This window comes from Lissotriton helveticus, chromosome 5_1 (assembly GCF_964261635.1).
Source record: "Lissotriton helveticus chromosome 5_1, aLisHel1.1, whole genome shotgun sequence".
Classification (NCBI taxonomy): Eukaryota; Metazoa; Chordata; class Amphibia; order Caudata; family Salamandridae; genus Lissotriton; species Lissotriton helveticus.
Window position 1 is genome coordinate 1,822,730,139 of NC_136065.1, and position 18,776 is coordinate 1,822,748,914.

The 18,776-nt window shown below is 48.1% G+C and overlaps 1 protein-coding gene across 6 annotated transcripts in view; it reads left to right on the forward strand.

Annotated features, from left to right (window-relative positions):
• Positions 1–495: 495 nt before the first annotated feature.
• Positions 496–18,776, forward strand: part of UBTF (upstream binding transcription factor) — a 163,773-nt gene continuing 145,492 nt past the window's right edge. The window contains exons 1-2 of one of the 6 annotated variants that reach the window (XM_078645187.1): positions 496–1,834; positions 8,804–8,923. In XM_078645187.1, the coding sequence (XP_078501313.1) occupies positions 8,866–8,923 (58 nt within the window). In that variant the 5' untranslated portion in view covers positions 496–1,834; positions 8,804–8,865. Of the gene's footprint in view, positions 1,835–5,859; positions 5,880–8,803; positions 8,924–18,776 lie in introns of those variants that run through there. The other 5 variants (XM_078645189.1, XM_078645191.1, XM_078645192.1 and 2 more) reach the window with 5 other exon arrangements.

Below are 18,776 nucleotides of genomic sequence, written 5' to 3' on the forward strand. Positions count from 1 at the left end.
GTAGCTCCCCCTTGTGCCTGGCGCTCTATTCCAGGACAACCACCAGAAAGTTTAGGTGTGCCTGTTGGCTCGGACTACAGAAAATAGGAGTAGGCAGCCTTTAGAATGCTTTTCGATGACGGCAGCCAATGTCGTCCCAAGCTGGAGACTGGACTGCTGTAAGCCACCAGGCGTGTGGTGGGTAGCGATGATGAAACCCCAAAGATTTCGCCGTCTTTGGCTCCCCGATCCGAACAGCAAACCCTTCGTGCTTGTCTCCTCTCCAGATCGCGAGGAGCAGGCACAGACAGCAGTGCCCCCAGCTCTGAGGCAGGCAGCAGCACAGCCCTCCCTCTCCGTCCGCCTGGCTCCGCTGCTCTGCTGTGGGGTCGGCGCAGGCTGGAGCCCGCTGGCTGATTGGAAGAGAGGGGGAGGCAGAGCAGAGAGAGCGGGATGGAGGGGCGGGGGAAGAGCCGCTCTCTGCGGGGACTGGAGCCAGTCCACGCCCGGGGCAGCAGCGAGCCCGCAGAGCTGGAGAGCAGACAAAGCAGCCACAGGAAGGGGGAAGGGAGGGCGAGCTAAGACCGAAGAGAGGAGATCCAGCACAGAGGGGAAAGGGGCGATCCAGCGCCCGACGGAGAAACATGGGCGAACTAGCACCGTGCTAACTAGGCGAAGGAAAATCCGGCATTGATCTGAGGAAGAGTGGCGAATCCAACAGAGGAGTAAATAAGAGAAAGGCGATCCAGCACCGGGATAAGGGGGGAGCGTGGCAATTACAGCGCCGGGCTAACGAGGACAGATCCAGCACCAGGCTATGGTAGAGGAGATCCTCCGGAACCGGGCTAAGAACCGAGACCATGCATCGGGCGGGGTAAAGAAGGAAAGCCAGCAAGAGGATAAATAAGCGGAGACCTCGCAGAACCGAGTTAAAAAGCGGAGAACGATACATCAAGCACCGGAGGTAAAAAGAAGGGAGAAACATCGCGACGGGTAAAATTTAGTAAAAGCGGCGCAAATATGAGGAAGAATAGATCATCCAGGGCAGCTAAAGGAAAAAAAATGTGAGCGGGCGCCGAGGGTAAAGAGAATTGAGATTCCCCGTAACAGAGCTAAGGGAAAGTCTAGATTGAAAGCAAGCGAGAACCATCACGGGATTGCGAAGGGTGATCTAGCACAGAACTGGGGAGACCAGCAGCGGGGTAAAGTTACGGGTGTCTAGCACAGAATTAAGAAGCGGGGGATCTTGCACAGTACTGGGGAGAAAAGCAGTAACAGGCGGAGAGCGCAGGCAGCGGAGCAGGGAGGCTCCGGCAGCGCCTGCTGCAGCAGGGGGAGGGGAGCAGCCGCGCCGCGCGGGCTGCAGGGGAGGCAAGAGCCCGACAAGCAGGGGGGAGGAGGAGGCAGCAGCCGCAGCCCGAGGAGAGGGAGCGAGCGAGCTGTACCAGGGGAGCCCGCGCGAGCAGGGGGAGGAGAGCGAACAGCGCCAGCCGGAGAGGACAGGGGGAGGAGACCAGAGCAGCAGCCGGACACAGGAGCACCGAGGGAGCCGAGAGCAGGGGGAGGGGACGAGCAGCAGCACCAGCCGGGCCGAGGCCGCGGGAGGCGGAGGCAGCCGCACTGAGGAAGCGGCTTGCAGGGGAAGCAGAGCAACCGAAGCGAGGACTGGAGGGGAGGCGGCTTCGGCAGGCTGAAATACGGAGGGAGGAGACCCGACCCCAACAACAGACGGGGGGAAGAAAAGCACGAGTTACGGAGAAACGGGAGAAGGTGGCAGCCAGAACGACTGGAGGACCGAGGGAGACGAGGCGGCCGTAGCCGTCGAGGGCACACCGAGGGGCTGCGCTTCACTGAGGTAAGGAGACCGCTGCGCATGGAAGGGCTGAGGGGTGTGCGTGGACGGGCTGAGGGGGCCGCGGACAAGGGTTGAGGGGTGCGCATGGAAGGGCTGAGGGGGCCGCGGGCAAGGGTTGGGCTGAGAGGGCCGAGGGGTGCGCATGGACGGGCCGCGTGCAAGGGCCGAGGGGTGCGCATGGAAGGGCCGCGGGCAAGGGTTGGGCTGAGAGGGCCGAGGGGTGCGCATGGACGGGCCGCGGGCAAGGGCCGAGGGGTGCGCATGGAAGGGCCGCGGGCAAGGGTTGGGCTGAGAGGGCCGAGGGGTGCGCATGGACGGGCCGCGGGCAAGGGCCGAGGGGTGCGCATGGAAGGGCCGCGGGCAAGGGTTGGGCTGAGGGGGCCGCGGGCAAGGGTTGAGGGGTGCACATGGACGGGCTGAAGGGCCGCGGGGAAGGGTGGTTCTGTGAGGTAATAAGCTCCGTGAGCAGGGGCACGGGAAGCCCCGGGGACGGCGCGCGGGGAGGCCTCGAGGGATGGAAACGAAGCCGTCGCGTGCTGCGTGAGGCAGCCGCTGGCGCGAGGCTGTGCCTTGGCGGGTCGCTCTGCCGGTTCCATGCTGCAGGCCTCGGCCCGAATCTCTCTCGCTCTCTCTTACACTGCGCTTCACTTTGTATATTTTTTTGTGCTCCCTGGGCCATATCTCTTTGGTGCAAACACACCGGAGCCCGGATGCGGGGTAGACTTTACGCTCCCTTGCTTAGGCTGGCCCATAGTCGTCGCGTGCACGGTTTCCTTTTGCCCACAAACCGGACCTCTGAAGACGGGTTCGCACTACGAGTCGGCGTTCTGTCGGTCTCAGCACCCCGTCTGTATGTGTAACACCGGCGTCCACCCGTGCCCCTCTCCTTTCCCCGCGGAAGGTGTTTCCGCCCAAGTCCCTGCCTTTCACGCAGAATCGTCCTCTTCAGAAGTACATGACGTTCAACCCTCGTTAAAGGGGAGGAGGCGTCCCTCCCTCTTTAAATGTAACCGAAGCACCACGGTTTCCGTTTACCACGACCCCCCGCCTCTTCCCCGGGTCTCCCACCTACAAGTCTCCCCGTAGAGCCCCGGTCGGGACCAAGCGCAGCTCAATGCGGGCAACGAGTACGGAGCGCCGCTGTTCCCGGTCGACGCCCGGCCCAGACTCCACCCCTTTCTTCGGTCGACGTTTCCTCTCAGCCCCAGCTCCCGTACCCCCACCATGCCTAACCCCGGGCTGCGCAACGGGCTGGGCCGGAGACGGGGTTTGTCCCGCCCCCACCCGGCAGAGCCTGTGCGGAAAGGGGGCGGGGACCGGACGGGAGGCGCCTCGAAGAGGCCTTACCCCTACCGGGACCTTTAACCCCGCAGGGCCCAGAGAAGGGACATGGGGCACCCAACTCCAGGGGTCAAGAGCGGACTAAACGTACCTAGGTTAGACGAGAGTGGAGAACAGCCGCTTCACTGAATACACATGAGGCAGGGGCAGATTGGCAAAGGGGAAACCGGGGCTTCTCAGAGCACAAGTTAATGGGCTGGCTCCCATTGTGGCAAAGACTAAGTAAGAGTATAGCATCCAGCCCACCATAGGCCCACCCACGACAAGCCATACTACCAAGCCCGAGGCCAGTGAACCTCCGAGCCACGACCCAGCACAGGAGCCATAAGCTAGACAAGGAGACGCTCTTTAGGAGAGGCCAGGAGAGAGGTCGCCCATCGTACGGGCAGAAGGGGATAAGGTACTCATGGCAAAGACTCTGAGAGACCCAGACAAATAGAACACCGGCACCACAAAAGTAATAACTACTCAGCATAGGAACCAGTAGGGAGACCAACGGGCAGAAGGGGATAAGGTACTCATGGCAAAGACTCTGAGAGACCCAGACAAATAGAACACCGGCACCACAAAAGTAATAACTACTCAGCATAGGAACCAGTAGGGAGACCAACGGGCAGAAGGGGATAAGGTACTCCTGGCAAAGACTAGGAGAGACTCATACAAATAGAACATCGGCACTACAAAAGTATTACCTACTCAGCATAGGAACCAGTAGGGAGACCAATGCACGCAGGTCATGTTCAGCACAGGAGCCACACGAGAGACTTCGGCTCGCCTCCCAGGACAGGAGACATAAGAGAGGCCAAGGTACCCACCCAGACCAGGGAGGAGAAGTGGCTAGAAGAAATCCCAAAGATATTCACCTTACGGACCAGAAGAAGGTCATTTTATACAGGCCAATGAGAGAACAGAGGCAAGCACAGTAGGTTCCAGATTAAAAGAGAGGCCATGCATGTTTGAGCATGGGGAAAATTAGAAGACTGGTGACACTCGAAGCAGGAGTGGCATGGACCTGAGTCATACCAAACATAGCCAACAAGGGGCCAAAATATCCAGCCCAGGAACTATGAGACAAGGGACGTCTATCTCAGATGGCAGAGGCATTAGTGCCCAAGCAACGCAAAACTGGCCTGGAAAGACAGTAGGGACTACTGATAAAGCCAGAAGGGCATCCAAAAGCACAACTCTTTCCCTACGAGATGACAGGCACACTTGGCACAAGGGTCAGAGGAGAGGTTCACAAGAGGACAGCAGCTTGGATAGTACATTAGAGAAAGCATATAGACCCAGCTGAAGTGCTCTGATTAGAGTTTAGTGTTCCATAAGGGGCTAGAAGAGAGGGTGGCAACTGACACCCTGACGCTCATGGAACCCAAATAAAGTCTATGGGTACTGAGCTTGTGACCCAAAGAAATATGAGGCACTCAGCTTGGGGACCCTGATGAGACATCCAGCTTAGGGTCCCGACGAGATATTGGGGACATGCAATAGTATGTCTCAGAAGTGTCACAAGAGCCCAACTCGGCCTAATCAGAACATCCATTTAAGGAGTCGAAAAAGATGGTGTAGGCACAATCCTAAGTCATCCAGCTCAACGGCCAGAAGATGTTAGGGGCCCAGAAGACCAGATGGACAAAAGACCTGGGGACTTAGAAGAGACCAGCTCAATGTAAACAAAAAAGCTATGACCAAGCAGCCTGGTGCCCAGAAGAAGCAGAGAACACCTGCTCAAGGGCCTAGAAGAGATGGCTGTGACACTAAGATTAATTGATTAAGAGGGGCTAGGAACACCAGAGTAAGGGGCACAGGAGATCGAATGTTGAGGTGCAGAAGAGATGGAATGGACGAGGTCTAGAAGTTACTGCAGCCAACCAGCTAGGGGGACCAGAGTGCTTAGTGTCATCCAGCTCAAGGGACCAGAAGAAGACTGAGATACCAAGCTCACATGCCTGATAGAGGCCACCAATATACTGCTCAGTAGAAGCTTGCGATACCCAACTCAGAAGCTTGCTTGGGGCCACAGAAGAGCAAGGCACAGTGAACTTTAGTGCTTTGCTCGCAAAGCTGTGTATGACCTTTTGGTTACATGTTCATACCCCACAAGGGGTAATCCAGCCACCTAAGAGGCTGCAGACACTCAGTAGAGGGGATATGGACATCTGGCTCAGTGGCCGAGAGGTTTGAACAGATGCTATGAGAACCAACTTGAGAGGTTCCAGGGGGTCCCTAGAAGCCAGGGATACCAATCTCAGGAGACAAGAATAGCCAATTAGTACCAGCCTTAGAGGCAGAGATTCGGCCAAGAACTCCCTACTCGGGTGTCGAAGAAAACCGCAGGTTGCAGAAGAGAACTGCAGGACGGAACAAAGCATTCTAGCTAATAGCTACACCCGAGGTCATGTTCAAATCTATAGAAGCGTAATTCTTCTGCAGAAGAGCTGGAAGCTTTGACTGATGAGCATAGATGAGGAAGTTGACACCCAGCCCAAAGAGGTGGATGCCATCGGCAGGTGGATCTACTTATATATCTTAGACAGTGGGTAGAACGTATTGACACCTAGCTCAGGTGGTGAGAGTGACATTCAGCACTTAAGTGACCAGTTGGGCGGAAATAGACCTGGTTCGACACATCTTGTTACTTGAGAGATCTATAACATCCAACTCAGAAAGAGGGAGCGAGCAGGGGAAATCTATCGAGACTTAGGTGATTGGAAATCTATTGAAAACTAACTCAGGTGGGGGGGACTTTTGGTACTGTCTATGTGTGGCTGGCTCTACCAGGGAACTTAAGGGAACATTTGCTCAGGGGCACAGAAGAATACATTAACACCCATCTCACACAGGCAGATGCCACGGGTAGACTGATTTTTGACATAGTAGAGACACAACGGGGCCCAAAGGGTTTTAGACACCAACTCCTGGTCTGAAAAGTAGGTAGACACACGTGTCAGAATCCGAGAAGACGTAATGGCTGTCATTTCATCCGCCTCTTAAAAGAGCATGTGAGCCCAAATGAGTGGGTTTCAGGTTCACGAGAGTAAATGTCGTGGATATTTGGTTCTGTGCAAAACGATTGTTGTAAATATGGCCGCTCGAGAAAGGATAGTAGTAAAAAGATGACAGAGAGCACACCGTTTTCATATGTTCACTAGCAAGAGCAGGAAATAGTTTGTAAAAACTGCTACTTCAATGAATTAGAACACGTAACGTATCATAGGTACGTGCAAAGCATTGCAGTTAGACTGAATTAAAAATCATTGCAGTTAGACTGAATTAAAAATAAAACTATGAGTGCAGACATTTAGAAGTGAAACAACATTTTAAATAGCACAAAAGGCTCACAAAATGTATCATTAAAAAATTAAGCAGCTTTTTAACACAATTAATGAGCACCATTGGGGCAGTTCTCTGTTACAATGATTTTAAAACGTATTCAAGTCTAAATAAAAGTGAAAAATATTACCGTATGCGGACGTTCTCTTCCTCCAAATAAAGAAGCAAACCAGATCCTAAAATCAAATAACTTCATTGCATCTTTGCAGAACCACACTGAACCCACTTTTCGTGCCAAAAACGAAACCTTATATAAAAAGAGAAGCAGCATAATTTCGTTTATAACTGAAAGTACCTCCTTAGTCAGTTATGACTTTAAGCACTCAGTAAGTCAACGTACATGCACTTTATCATTCATTCTTGTACTCGTACCTCAATTCTTCCACTTAAAGATTGTTCTGCATCCACCCATGTACCCTTCCACAGTAAAACGAACATACAAACTCAACAAGTATGTGAAAGATGCACTGAAATAATACTAGTAGAAAAAGGAAAAACATGCAACCTACTCTTGCTTGCAATACAAACATAAAATTAAAGCAGCAAGTTCTATCTTCAGAAATATAGTGCATAGTATTAAATTGTTCGTTAAAGTTCTAATTTAGCTGCTAGATTTAGAAGCAACATGCTGACAACCTTGGAGTAAAAAATAAGGATGCACTATACACAGTACCAATACATGGCCGCTCAGTAAACATAGCCCTGGGCAACCATTCTCCAGTGCTAAAGTGTATAAGGTATCATTGCTAATTGTATAGTGTATAATTGCTAACTGATCCAAGTGGTCAACGCAATGCTTCTAAACATGCTGAATCGCAAGACAGTGCTCCACTATGGACGATACCAAGACGACTGCCCAATTTAGGAATGGTGGCTACACAGGATGCAGCCCACTGCAGGTTAAATTCAGCTGCAAGTGTAGGTCTATTTTGAGGGTGGGGATCATACAGGGTACTCTTACAGAAAATCAATTAGAGGAACGAAATGAAAAGGGACCCATTCAAAGAAAGAAAAAAAACATTGGCAAACCCAGTTGATCTCGCCTACACATGATATTGGCTTTCAGTGTTTTTTGCCATGCTGTGGAGCCCCATGGCAGAAAGTAAAAAGAAAAAACATATTACCTGTTCAGCGCTGGCCGCATCATAGCATTTTTTATGCTTCTGATTTGAGGGTGGGGCGGGAGACCTCACATAGGCAGGACTTGCAACACAGAGGGTGTGGGGGAAAGACTATGATGTGGCCAGCGGAGCTTGTGTCAGCGTATTTTGTGTGTTGTGGCAGGGGGTGTGGGCAAACAACAACAATAGAGGGAGGGAGAGGTGTGGGGGGGGGGTAAGCAACCACAACTGAAGCAGGTAGGAGCAAGCAACAACAGCAGATAGGGGCAGTGCAAGCATTGAAAATGGGAGGGAGGGAGAGGAGTGGTGGGGGGACTATAACTGTTCAAGGGAGGGCGAGTGCAAGCAACGAGGGGAGAAGTACACAAGGGAGCCAGTTGAAAAAGACTCACTCTGGTAGATGGGTTACATACACAGAAAAATAACAGGTAAAACTCTATGGCAGCCAGCCCAAGTACAGTAAGACATTCGTGGCACCCAGCTGATGTGCAGCAAAAATCTGTGGCACCAGCTCTGTGCAGCAAGAGACCTTTGACACCCATCTCAGGCTGAAGAAGATGTGTTTGGCACCTCAATTCAGGTAGAGTGAGGTGTCTTTGGCATCTCAGCTCAGGCGGCACACGATTTAGATTGAACTACAAAAACAAAAAATAATGAGTGAAATGCATAAATTAATCTCATGTTTCACAATTTTATGTTGTTGTGCTTGCTGCTTGTGGTATCCTAGATGGAGGTGGTGCTGTACTAATGTATGCATATGGAAGTGTGAATCTCCTATACAAGACGGATGTGCTTGAACTACACGAACTGAAAACAGTCTAGGACCTAGACTGTGTTTTCAGTTCGTGTAGTTCAAGCACATCCGTCTTGTATTACATTGAGCAAAGAATGTGTACAGCATAAGTGCCCTTTTGGGATCTTTCTGATATGAAAAGGATATTTAACATAGAAAGAGAACCACATGATGAGATGAGTCAGTCACTCCAGGGTCTCTGAAAGCACCAATCCGAAGCTTTTTGACAGCGCTTGCTGAAACCACCAATGAGGTAACTTTTGCCAATTGTAAACGTGGTAGAATAAAAATTGACTATTATATTTGGTTACACAGCTGTAGATCGATGAGTGGCGAGGAGACCATATACATATATTATAAACACTTTACTCCTTTACACAGAACTGCTGAGGAGGCTACGAGCAGACCCCGTTGGCTGTGTATCGAGGGTGGTCCGTCAGAGAATGAACGGAGAAGCAGATAGTTCTTCAGATACAGAAATGGCAGCTCCCAAAGATCAAGGTATGGTGGAATGTGCCTCACTCCTCCAGGTGAATTTGCGTACTGCTATTTTGTACTTGCACATGTCCAGAGCTGTAGCGTATATTGTCATTGTTTGGGACACATGGCATGTGCTTATTCCTCAGAAATCAATATATATTTATTTCTGTATATCCATCATAGTGGTTTTTAGATAGGACCCCGTATTAGACACTGGGCGGTAGTACCATCTTCACCGTAATATTGGGGGTACTCCTAATCCACATGATCACCCACTTCGCTGAGAGGCGAGAAGCTTGTACATTGTGTATGCAGGTCACAAATGGCCATCCCGCCACACTTGCAATGGGCATCCTTCCTCCTACGACCAGTGCTGCAATTACACTGTTGTGCTCCATTACAACAAAATCCATGTTATTACAATGTTGTAATAAGATGTCATTAGAGAGCTTGAGGAATCCACGTGTTTTGTACAGAGTATATATATCCATGGGCACATTAAGCACTTTTAAAATGCATAACGTTGCAACATTTAATAGAATGTATGTGGGAGAAGCTCTAAAGGCATTTTAAAAACGCCTCTGAAATCAGTTTTGGCCTGCCCTGCCTGGAACAGTGTCACAAATGGTCCCTTTTTTATATTTGTGGATTTATATAAAGCGGATCATGTCCAGTTGGCGTTAGAGCATTTACATTGAAGAACATTAAGTGATATGGAACTAAAAAGAACAAAAACCGTCTACCTATATTTACAAATTGATGCTGCAGTATTTATAATTTTAGGAGGGGGGCGATCATCTGGAGTGTTTTTTGTTTTACAATAACGCTTGTGCTGTCTATAGTACACAGTACGTTGTCTAGGCAATTCCATCCAGGTCAAGTGTTTTTTCTAGTTGATAATATTCCCTGGTGGTTACCATGATCCTCAAGATGAATTACTAAAGGAGAAGCAATCATTCCTAAGTTAATGGATGCCAGAGATCCTGTGAATGAGTGCGTGGAAAGTAACTGTTAAAGAGGGATAACGAGTTACTAGTGGCTGGTCTTTCAGATTCTGGATTGGTTGAGGGTTTTTTTTGCTTGCAAAACGATGATTTTTTTTTAAAATTTGAAGTTCCTCATGTTAAGGGTAATTTTTTTTCCAGTTTCAAGTGGGATGTTAAAATGAAGCCCATGATTAGTTAAAGATGATGGGCTTGTGATCGACTCCTGGCTTGTCATTACTGTTCCACAGCACATAAGCTTAGAATGTTTTCCTTTTGAGAGCTACACATTTTTGCCCATCTTAAACGGGGTTCCTTTATCACTGGGCTGTGCAGTGTCTTATTTTTGTTGTTTGTTTGTATTTGCTATATATGGGTTGGGGTTGTAAAACTCTATATTCTGGTGGTAGATCACATAACTCTTTGGCCTCGCGTCATTAAAGCTCGAAAGGATATCCCAACAGGTCTATTATGGTGGTCTTTTAAAAATTATTTGCTGGCTCATTCAACAACCTCTTCTCACATGGGCAAGAAACATACTTTTCCTTGCCTCGAGGGCTGAAGTAGCGTCATGTTTAATTTGGCTCCTTAGAAACCTGCCTTATTTCAGCAAGTCACGCAGAATCTAAAGCTTTGTTTTTGTATCAATGCAAGCTTTTTGTTCATATTTCAATAACCTTCTTAAAATCCGGTGAATGCCTGGAATTAGCAGTTATAGGCAGGTTGGACAAATAAATCGTGCTACTGATGTACTGCTGGGGCTGCAAAGGTTAAAACTGTGACTTCTGGGCTGAAGATAAGAATAGTATTGGGAACTGAGCAATTTTCTCTGTTCCTTGTTATGTATCTGGAATGACCTCACAAATGGCTGTTGGGACCCAAGTATCCCCTTTGATGTTTCTTGAATTGTATCCAGGCTGAGCTCACAAGTACCATTGGGAACTGGGTAATTTTCTAAGTTTTTTCGTAACTCGTACCACTGTTAAACTAACAAATACATATTGGAACTAAGTAATTATCCTTGTTCCTTGTAAATGCTATATGGCTTGACCTCACTAGTGCATAGTACCAAATAAATGTGCAGAGCAAATGATAAACCTGATTAACTACTGGCAAGATACAATAGGGATCACTCCGTTTTTGTCGTAATTAACTTTCTTAAGTCTGCACAAATTGGCACTGACCTCACATGTACTCACCAACGAGTAATGTGACAACCAGGTATCCCGACAGTTAGGAAAGGGGATACTCTTTGCACTTTCAGTAGCTGATAAAAGTCAAGTTTGCTCGCCCGGTCTGTGACTTAATCAACATGTCTCTATCATCTGGCCAGGTGCCTTTGAAATGGAAGCATGCGGTAGTGATGCCCATTTTGAAAAAACCATCTCTCGACCATACAAAATCGGAGAACTGTCATCCGATTTCGCTTCTCCCGTGGCCAGCCAAACTCGCGGAGGTGCACGTTAACACCGCCCTCACTGATCATCTGTCGCGTACCAACATTCTGGACGATACCCAGAACGGTTTCAGGGCTGGCCACAGCACGGAGACGGCACTGTTATTCATGGTCGAGCACCTGCGGGCAGTTCTGGATGCAGGTCAAACGGCGGCGCTTGTTTTGTTAGATCTAAGCGCCGCCTTTGACACGGTCTCCCATGAAATTCTCCTGCAGCGTCTTGAGGAGATAGGGGTGACCGGTACTGCACACCAGTGGTTTCGTTAGTTTCTCATGGACCGTTCCTTCTGTGTGGCTGCCCCGCCCTATCAGTCCAAACGGCATCCTCTGTCTCTTGGGGTCCCACAGGGTTCCTCGCTGAGTCCCACGTTGTTTAACATCTACGTGAGGCCGCTGGCTGAGGTTGTGAAGCTCTGCGGTATGACCATGGTGTCGTACGCAGATGATACCCAGCTAGCGGTCACGATCAGCGGGGACTCCGGGGTGGATGCCCCAAGATTCAGAGAAGGACTTCGGGCGGTGGCTGGTTGGATGACGTCCAACTGTCTCCAACTAAATGCCAAAAAAACGGAGGTGATGGTCTTTGGTAAGCGGACGGAACTATGGGGAGACTCCTGGTGGCCTCCTGAGCTGGGTCCCACCCCCACTCCGGAGATCAAAAATCTGGGGGTTTGGTTGGACCCCTCCCTCAATTTTGTTGGCCACACCAAAAGGACGGCGGCGTGCTGCTTCGGCATCTTGCGCAATTTGAGACCTGCTCTTAAGTACTTCGATGCCGCAACCCGTCAACTCGTGGTTCAAGCGACGGTTCTGGCTCGGCTGGACTATGCCAGCTCCCTTTTTATAGGGTTAAACCAGGCCGAGCTGACCCGTCTCCAAAGAGTGCAGAACGCAGCGGCCAGAGCAATCGTAGGTCTTCCTAGGTTTTGCTCGGCCACTCCAACTCTGCGAGCTTTGCACTGGTTACCCGTTATGCACAGCACTTTAAAATGGATCCGCTGCCTGTCTTTTAAGATTCTGAAGGACTTGTCGCCTCCCTTATTGCATCAACTTTTGTGCCCCTACATCCCGGGCCGCTTTCTGCGTTCTTTGGACCAAGAATTAGCAGTAGCCCCTCGATTCAAACTCAGTCGGGCGGGGGGTCGCTCCTTTAGGGTGCGGGCAGCCGCACTTTGGAACGCTCTCCCCTTGAAAATCCGGACTCTTGGCGACTTGCTCTCTTTCCGCAAGGCCGCTAAAACCTTTTTGTTTCTCCAGTTATGTTAAATTTTAAACCCCTTTTTAAAATATTTTCTGCCTCCTTGTTGTGTTGTGTCGCCACCTTGTCGGTGCGCCGGGCGCTCCTTCGCTGGAGCAGCTGTGCGCAGTACAAATATCACTAACATAACATAGTTATGCACATACCCCACCTCTTCCTAGACAAGTATGATATTCTGAAAATACCAAAGGGGAAACACACACCAAAACAATTTTACAGACTCTGTTAATATCTCAAACAGTACACTATAGCCATCTTATATTTCTGAAATTCAAAGCTTTTGGGATTGGATGATTGACCCTGCATTCACACAGTAGCACGTATCCTGAAAATGATTTGCTTTAGTTTCAAACTAATTGCACCACAATTAACGGTGTCAGATTGATATCGAAATAGTAATTCAACTGTGTTGCTTTAGGCTTCAACCTAATACATTATTTGTGGTTGGGAAGTGTCTGCTTTGCTTCCATATATCCATACATCATACTACATACCATTTTAGACAAAACATATCACGAACACCCAACAGTGTTCAAATATGTCACATCCATGAGGCTCGGACAGCATTTGCCAACCTACATAACATCACTGTCCGACGTAACAGTACAGCACCAAAGTTATATTGTTTGCAAAATTACTACTGCACATCCTTACTTGCATACCCTTCCCACCCTCACAGATCCACTGGAGGTGTTTTGAGTTCATCACACATATGGGCACACAATCAGGTCCCGTATTACAGAAGTGCCCCAGGGAGCAACAGACTCCTCCTTTGTGTGGCTCCTTCTGTAATACAGATAACGCTGGTGCTCATGTAGAATCAGCGCTGGTGTTCTGCATTTGTTTTTGCTGGGTGTTGGAACATAGGACCACATTTTACTTTACAGTATTTCACTGTACAATCGCAGCTAAGCCTCTTCCTTAGTTTTTTATGGCATGGGGTGCATACAATAACCCCACCCACTCGTCGCCCCGCCTCCGTCAGGAATTAGCCTGCACTTCCCTCCTGCTCCACCTCACACAAAGGTAGCAGAGTACATTTATCACCTGCTCAGGGTAGATGGTAAATGTATGTCTTAGCCCCACAGAATTGAGCAGCAGACTCCTCCTTTGTGTGGCACCTTCTGTAATACAGATAGCGCTGGTGCTCATGTAGAATCAGCGCTATCGAGAGAAGGTGTTACCTCAAATGAGGGAATCTCGTTTCAAACGTGGGTGCAGAGGCATACATGCCTTTAGGAGGTGCAATGAAAGTGCGCCACAAAAAAGTCGCACAATTTCAGTGCTGCTCCTAAAAGCAGCCCTCTGGAGGGGAGAAAGGGAGTCCCATGGATTACACTACCACCACCTCAGACATTCCCTTGCAGGCGGGTGCCATCACTCACAGCACCTGCCTGCAAGGGGACCTTTCCCACCTTGAAAGTGCAGGCGGGTTGCCGACTTCCCAGAGAAACACAGAGGCGCTATTAAACAGCTGCTCCAGATTTCTCTTGAATGCGCTGCCCTAGGGGCAGCACGAGATCGCCGCTGCCCTGAGGGCAACACGTTCTTCCCAATAGGGCGTACTTTCTCTGTTTGTGCCCTGTGCACCTGCTTTAAGGTGCGCCCTATCTATAACAGGGTCCCAGGTGCCTTAGGATTTGATGTCACATACATTTACCTTGTAGAACCATTCGAATATATTACTAAACCACATCGCACTGATGCTACACTGCTCTACAAGACTAACTTTTCTAGTCTTGCTAGGATGGCCACTCATTCTCGTAGTATAAATGTATATATAGCAGTGTTCTACGGTACATGCATCCATACATATAATATTCTGCTAAATAATCTATATATATATAAAAACAAATGTCTGTCTGTCTGTTCTTTATGCATTACTACACCATTCATCAGATCGCCATGAAACTTTGGGAAGTTAAGTACACTCCCGCAAAGGTTTCTGGCATATGTATTACTACAGAAAAAGTGGTGCGGGCAATGCACAGCGAGTTAGATGAACTTGTTTTATTAAGTGCTTAGTTTGAATTCTTTTGTTTAAAGGTGCTCCTACTGGTGGCGTAACCGTCCGTTTGCGCCAATATGTAGAAATCAACAGCGTGGGCACACAATTTTACAAAACCCAGAGGAGTCTGTCTTATATGACGAACCAGAGGGAGTGCCCATACACTGGGATGTGCACACAAATTGTGTGCCCACGCTGTTGATATGTATTACTACACCATTCATCCGATCGCAATGAAACTTTGGGAAATTGTTGAGTACACTCCTGCGAAGGTTTCTGGCATAATTTGTTTTTAAATATCGGCCCCCCAGGGCCCTCATAATCTTTCGAATATTGAATTTTTCCAATTATGTATCCACAATCACTCGAATAAATAAATAGAATTAAAACAACACTTTGAAATGTTTTCCATATTAAAATGAATACGTTTCAATACAAATGACACAATGTAAACTGAATGTTATCATAACAAGTTTCCTTGAATTTCCTTTCTTCTGAGATCGCAGCAATGCGCGACGGGTAAGCCATGAAACTTTGGGCAGTTGTTGAGTACACTCCCGTGAAGGTTTCTGGCATATGCATTACTACACAATTCATCCAATCGCCATGAAACTTTGGGAAGTTGTTGAGTACACTTCCGCGAAGGTTTCTGGCACATGCATTACTACACCATTCATCCGATCGCCATGAAACTTTGGGAAGTTGTTGAGTACACTCCCACGAAGGTTTCTGGCATACATTTATTTTAATATCGGCCCCCCAGGGCCCTCATAATCTTTCGAATGCTGAAATTTTCCATTTATGTATCCACAAGCACTCGAATAAATAAATAGAATTAAAACGACACTTTGAAATGTTTTCCAGATTAAAATTAATAAGTTTCAATAAAATGACACAATGTAAATTGAATGTTATCATAACAAGTTTCCTTGAATTTCCTTTCTTCTGAGATCCCAGCGGACGAGTAAGCTAGTAAATTATACAATATTGTCATAATTTCACTGAGATGTTGAAATGACCGACCCCAAGCCACCATAACTCTGGTAAAGAGAAATACAAAAAAAGGGGGAGGGGTTAACATTTCAGTGATACAAGACCATCTAATGGTGGAAATGCAGTGTCCAAATGCTGAAAGCGCAACGTAACAGGAATACTGAGATATGCATAGTTATTGGTCTGTTGAGGAATTCGGGGAGGCAGAACTCAATCTGAAAACATTTTCTCATTCAGAAATATTGAAAACGTGAATATATTGAAACTCTCTTTGAGAGATGTACCATCCACGGAAGAAATTCCACTATTTAAACCTCCTTCGAATTTGGGTGGGAAGATAAAGTGCTGGTCATTGGGACAAGTGGAGTGCTTTGGCCAAAACCCTTTTGATATGCTATGTTATTTGACAGGTAGCTGGGTGCCCTTAATGTTACTGAAACATGTCAGCAATGCGCTGCTAAACCACACTCTACACAGTGAAATTACTCTGTTTTGGTATCTGAGTGTGATAGGCAGACATCAGAAGTGCAGTTGCCACCCCCAGACGGGTGTTTGTGCATTGTTTAGGACTCCATCAACCCTCCTATTACTGGACAAGCATCCCACATACACCTATTTTATTTATTTATTTGTTTTAAAGGTTTTATATAGCGCTGGCTAGACCCGGAGGTATCGGAGCGCTTTACAAGAGCATCAGATCATAGATACAGGTTACATCGTCTCAAAGGTTACACAGTTATTAGAGCATGGCAACATAGTCACTTGTGAGGTCAAGATAAACAATAAGCACAAATACATCAGGGGAAAAGCAGGCAGGGACAAGATTCAGGGGAAGGGGGAAGAGCTGGGAAGGTAGACCGGTAATGAAGACGGGAAAGAGATGGGGAAGGGCGAGGGGGACACAAACCGGTAGACGAGTCAAAGCAACGTCCAAAGTCCAGAAAGCTGTGATCCCAGGGGAAGTGGTATCACTTCCCTATCTCTGTTGCTGGAGGCTCCCTTTATGCAGTGGACTCTCTCAGGGGGGGTCTCTGAGACTCCAAGGCCTACATACTGGATCCTTCCCCCAAAAAGGGGAGCGGGAGTGCTTTGGAAAGGACCCATACCATACCTCAGCTGTGAGTGGCTCCCTTGGCACAGTGGACTCTCTCAGCGGGTACGCTGAGACTTCAGGTATAAATATTGGATCTTTCCCCAACAAGGGGAGGAGTGCTTAGTGAAAGGGCACAAAGGACAGGGGGCTAGGCAGACTAGCAGGCAAGGTGAGAGATTCAGGGGAGAGCGGATAGGAACTAGGGAGGTAGACAAAGGGAGAAAGAGTACTAAATGGGAAAAAAATGTTATTAATGAGTAATTATGTAGCGCTGGCTAGACCCGATGGAATCAGAGCGCTTTACATAATGTTGCAAATTACATCAGTTAAAAGTTACATAGGTATCAAGAAAAGCATTTACAGAACATAGGGGACAAGGTGAATGGAGCTGGAAGGGTAAGGGGATAGGGTAAAGGGGTAGGAGGAACACAGGATGAAGAGACGAGGTGAAAATCTGCCCACGGTCCGGCTGGGTAGGTGACGACAGGATGGGGGAGTCCACAACCCATCTTCTCTTTGGCTATATGGTAGCTCCACCGGGCATCAGCCAAATCGCTAGGTCTCCACAGTCTGGGGTAAGTTCCACAGGTTCCAAGTCCTAATGTGTAGGCAGGTTAGGGGATAGGTTACAAGGTCTGGTCAATGTCCAATTGTTATCCCAGGGAAGTAAAACAACGTGTAGGGGATCACTAAGGAAGCCATCTTGGGGTTAGGCAGGGGACTGTACTGTACACTGGTGGCCATCCTAAGGTTAGGCATCAGGCAGTTAAAGTCAATTTCCAGGACAGCGGCCGACAGAAAATAACAAATTCAGCGTGCACACACCATCACACGCACAGACATGCACAAGCACACATCAATGTGAGCACACACTCTCATATGCACACTGAGGCACACAGAAAAGCACATAGCCAGAAATATCCAGGAACACAAGCACACATAAAATCCCACGCTCTAATACAAAAACACCCAAATACATGTACACGCAAACACCATCACATGCACAGACATGCAGAAGCACACACACTGCGCTGACTCTCATATACACGAACTCACGCACATACAGAAACTATAAAAAAGCACACATACAATCACATGCTCCATAACAAAAATACTCAAGGAAGTACACACAAATACATGCACACACACACACACACACCATCACATGCACAGACATGCACAAGCACACAACAAATGTGCGGACACCATGTCATACTCGAACAGAGGGCATACATACAGAAACATCCACACGCACAAGCACACATACACTTCCATGCTCTAATACAAAAACACTCAAATACATGCACACACCATCACACGCACAGACATAAGCACACATACAGAGACATCTGCGCGCACAAACACAAGCACACATAGAATCACATGCTCTAATACAAAAACACCCAAATACATGTCAACACCATGACACGCTCAGACGTGCACAAGCACACACATATGTGAACATAGTCTTTCATACACGCACAGACGCACACACACGTGCCTCTCATGGTGGCGGTGTAGGACCTATCCGGCAGTCAAAGCTTGAAGGCAGTGCAATGATCCCTGAGTATAGGGATGAATGGTAGGCCCAGTTAGGCCGCAATTGGCCCTATCGAATTAGGACGTCAGCCTCTAGGCACTGTGTGCTAGCCAGGGGTCCGAAGCCAATGTTGGTATCCCTACCGCCCACAATCCGCCTTACAGCGGTGGCGGTATATATATATGTATATATATATATATGTGTATACAAGCGACTCTGTGATTACTGGAACACTGCTTGCAGTTTGGATTTCTCCGGGGTATCGGAACTTGCAGAGTCCACCACGCAGCGAAGAAAGAAGTATGACGGTGAGGATGACATTATGCATCACGTCTGGCCGGTCGGATTTCCTAGACTTGCCCCCGCCAGAAAGGATTCCTGAGCTGCGGTGGTTTATTTATTATTATTTATTTATTTGAAAGTTTTATATAGCGCGGACAAGATCCTTGCGGATATCAGAGCGCTTTACATAGAAGGGATACATGAGGGATCATAGTTCAGAGGGGTCAATCAGATGAGAAAACAATACATTGTCAAACAAAT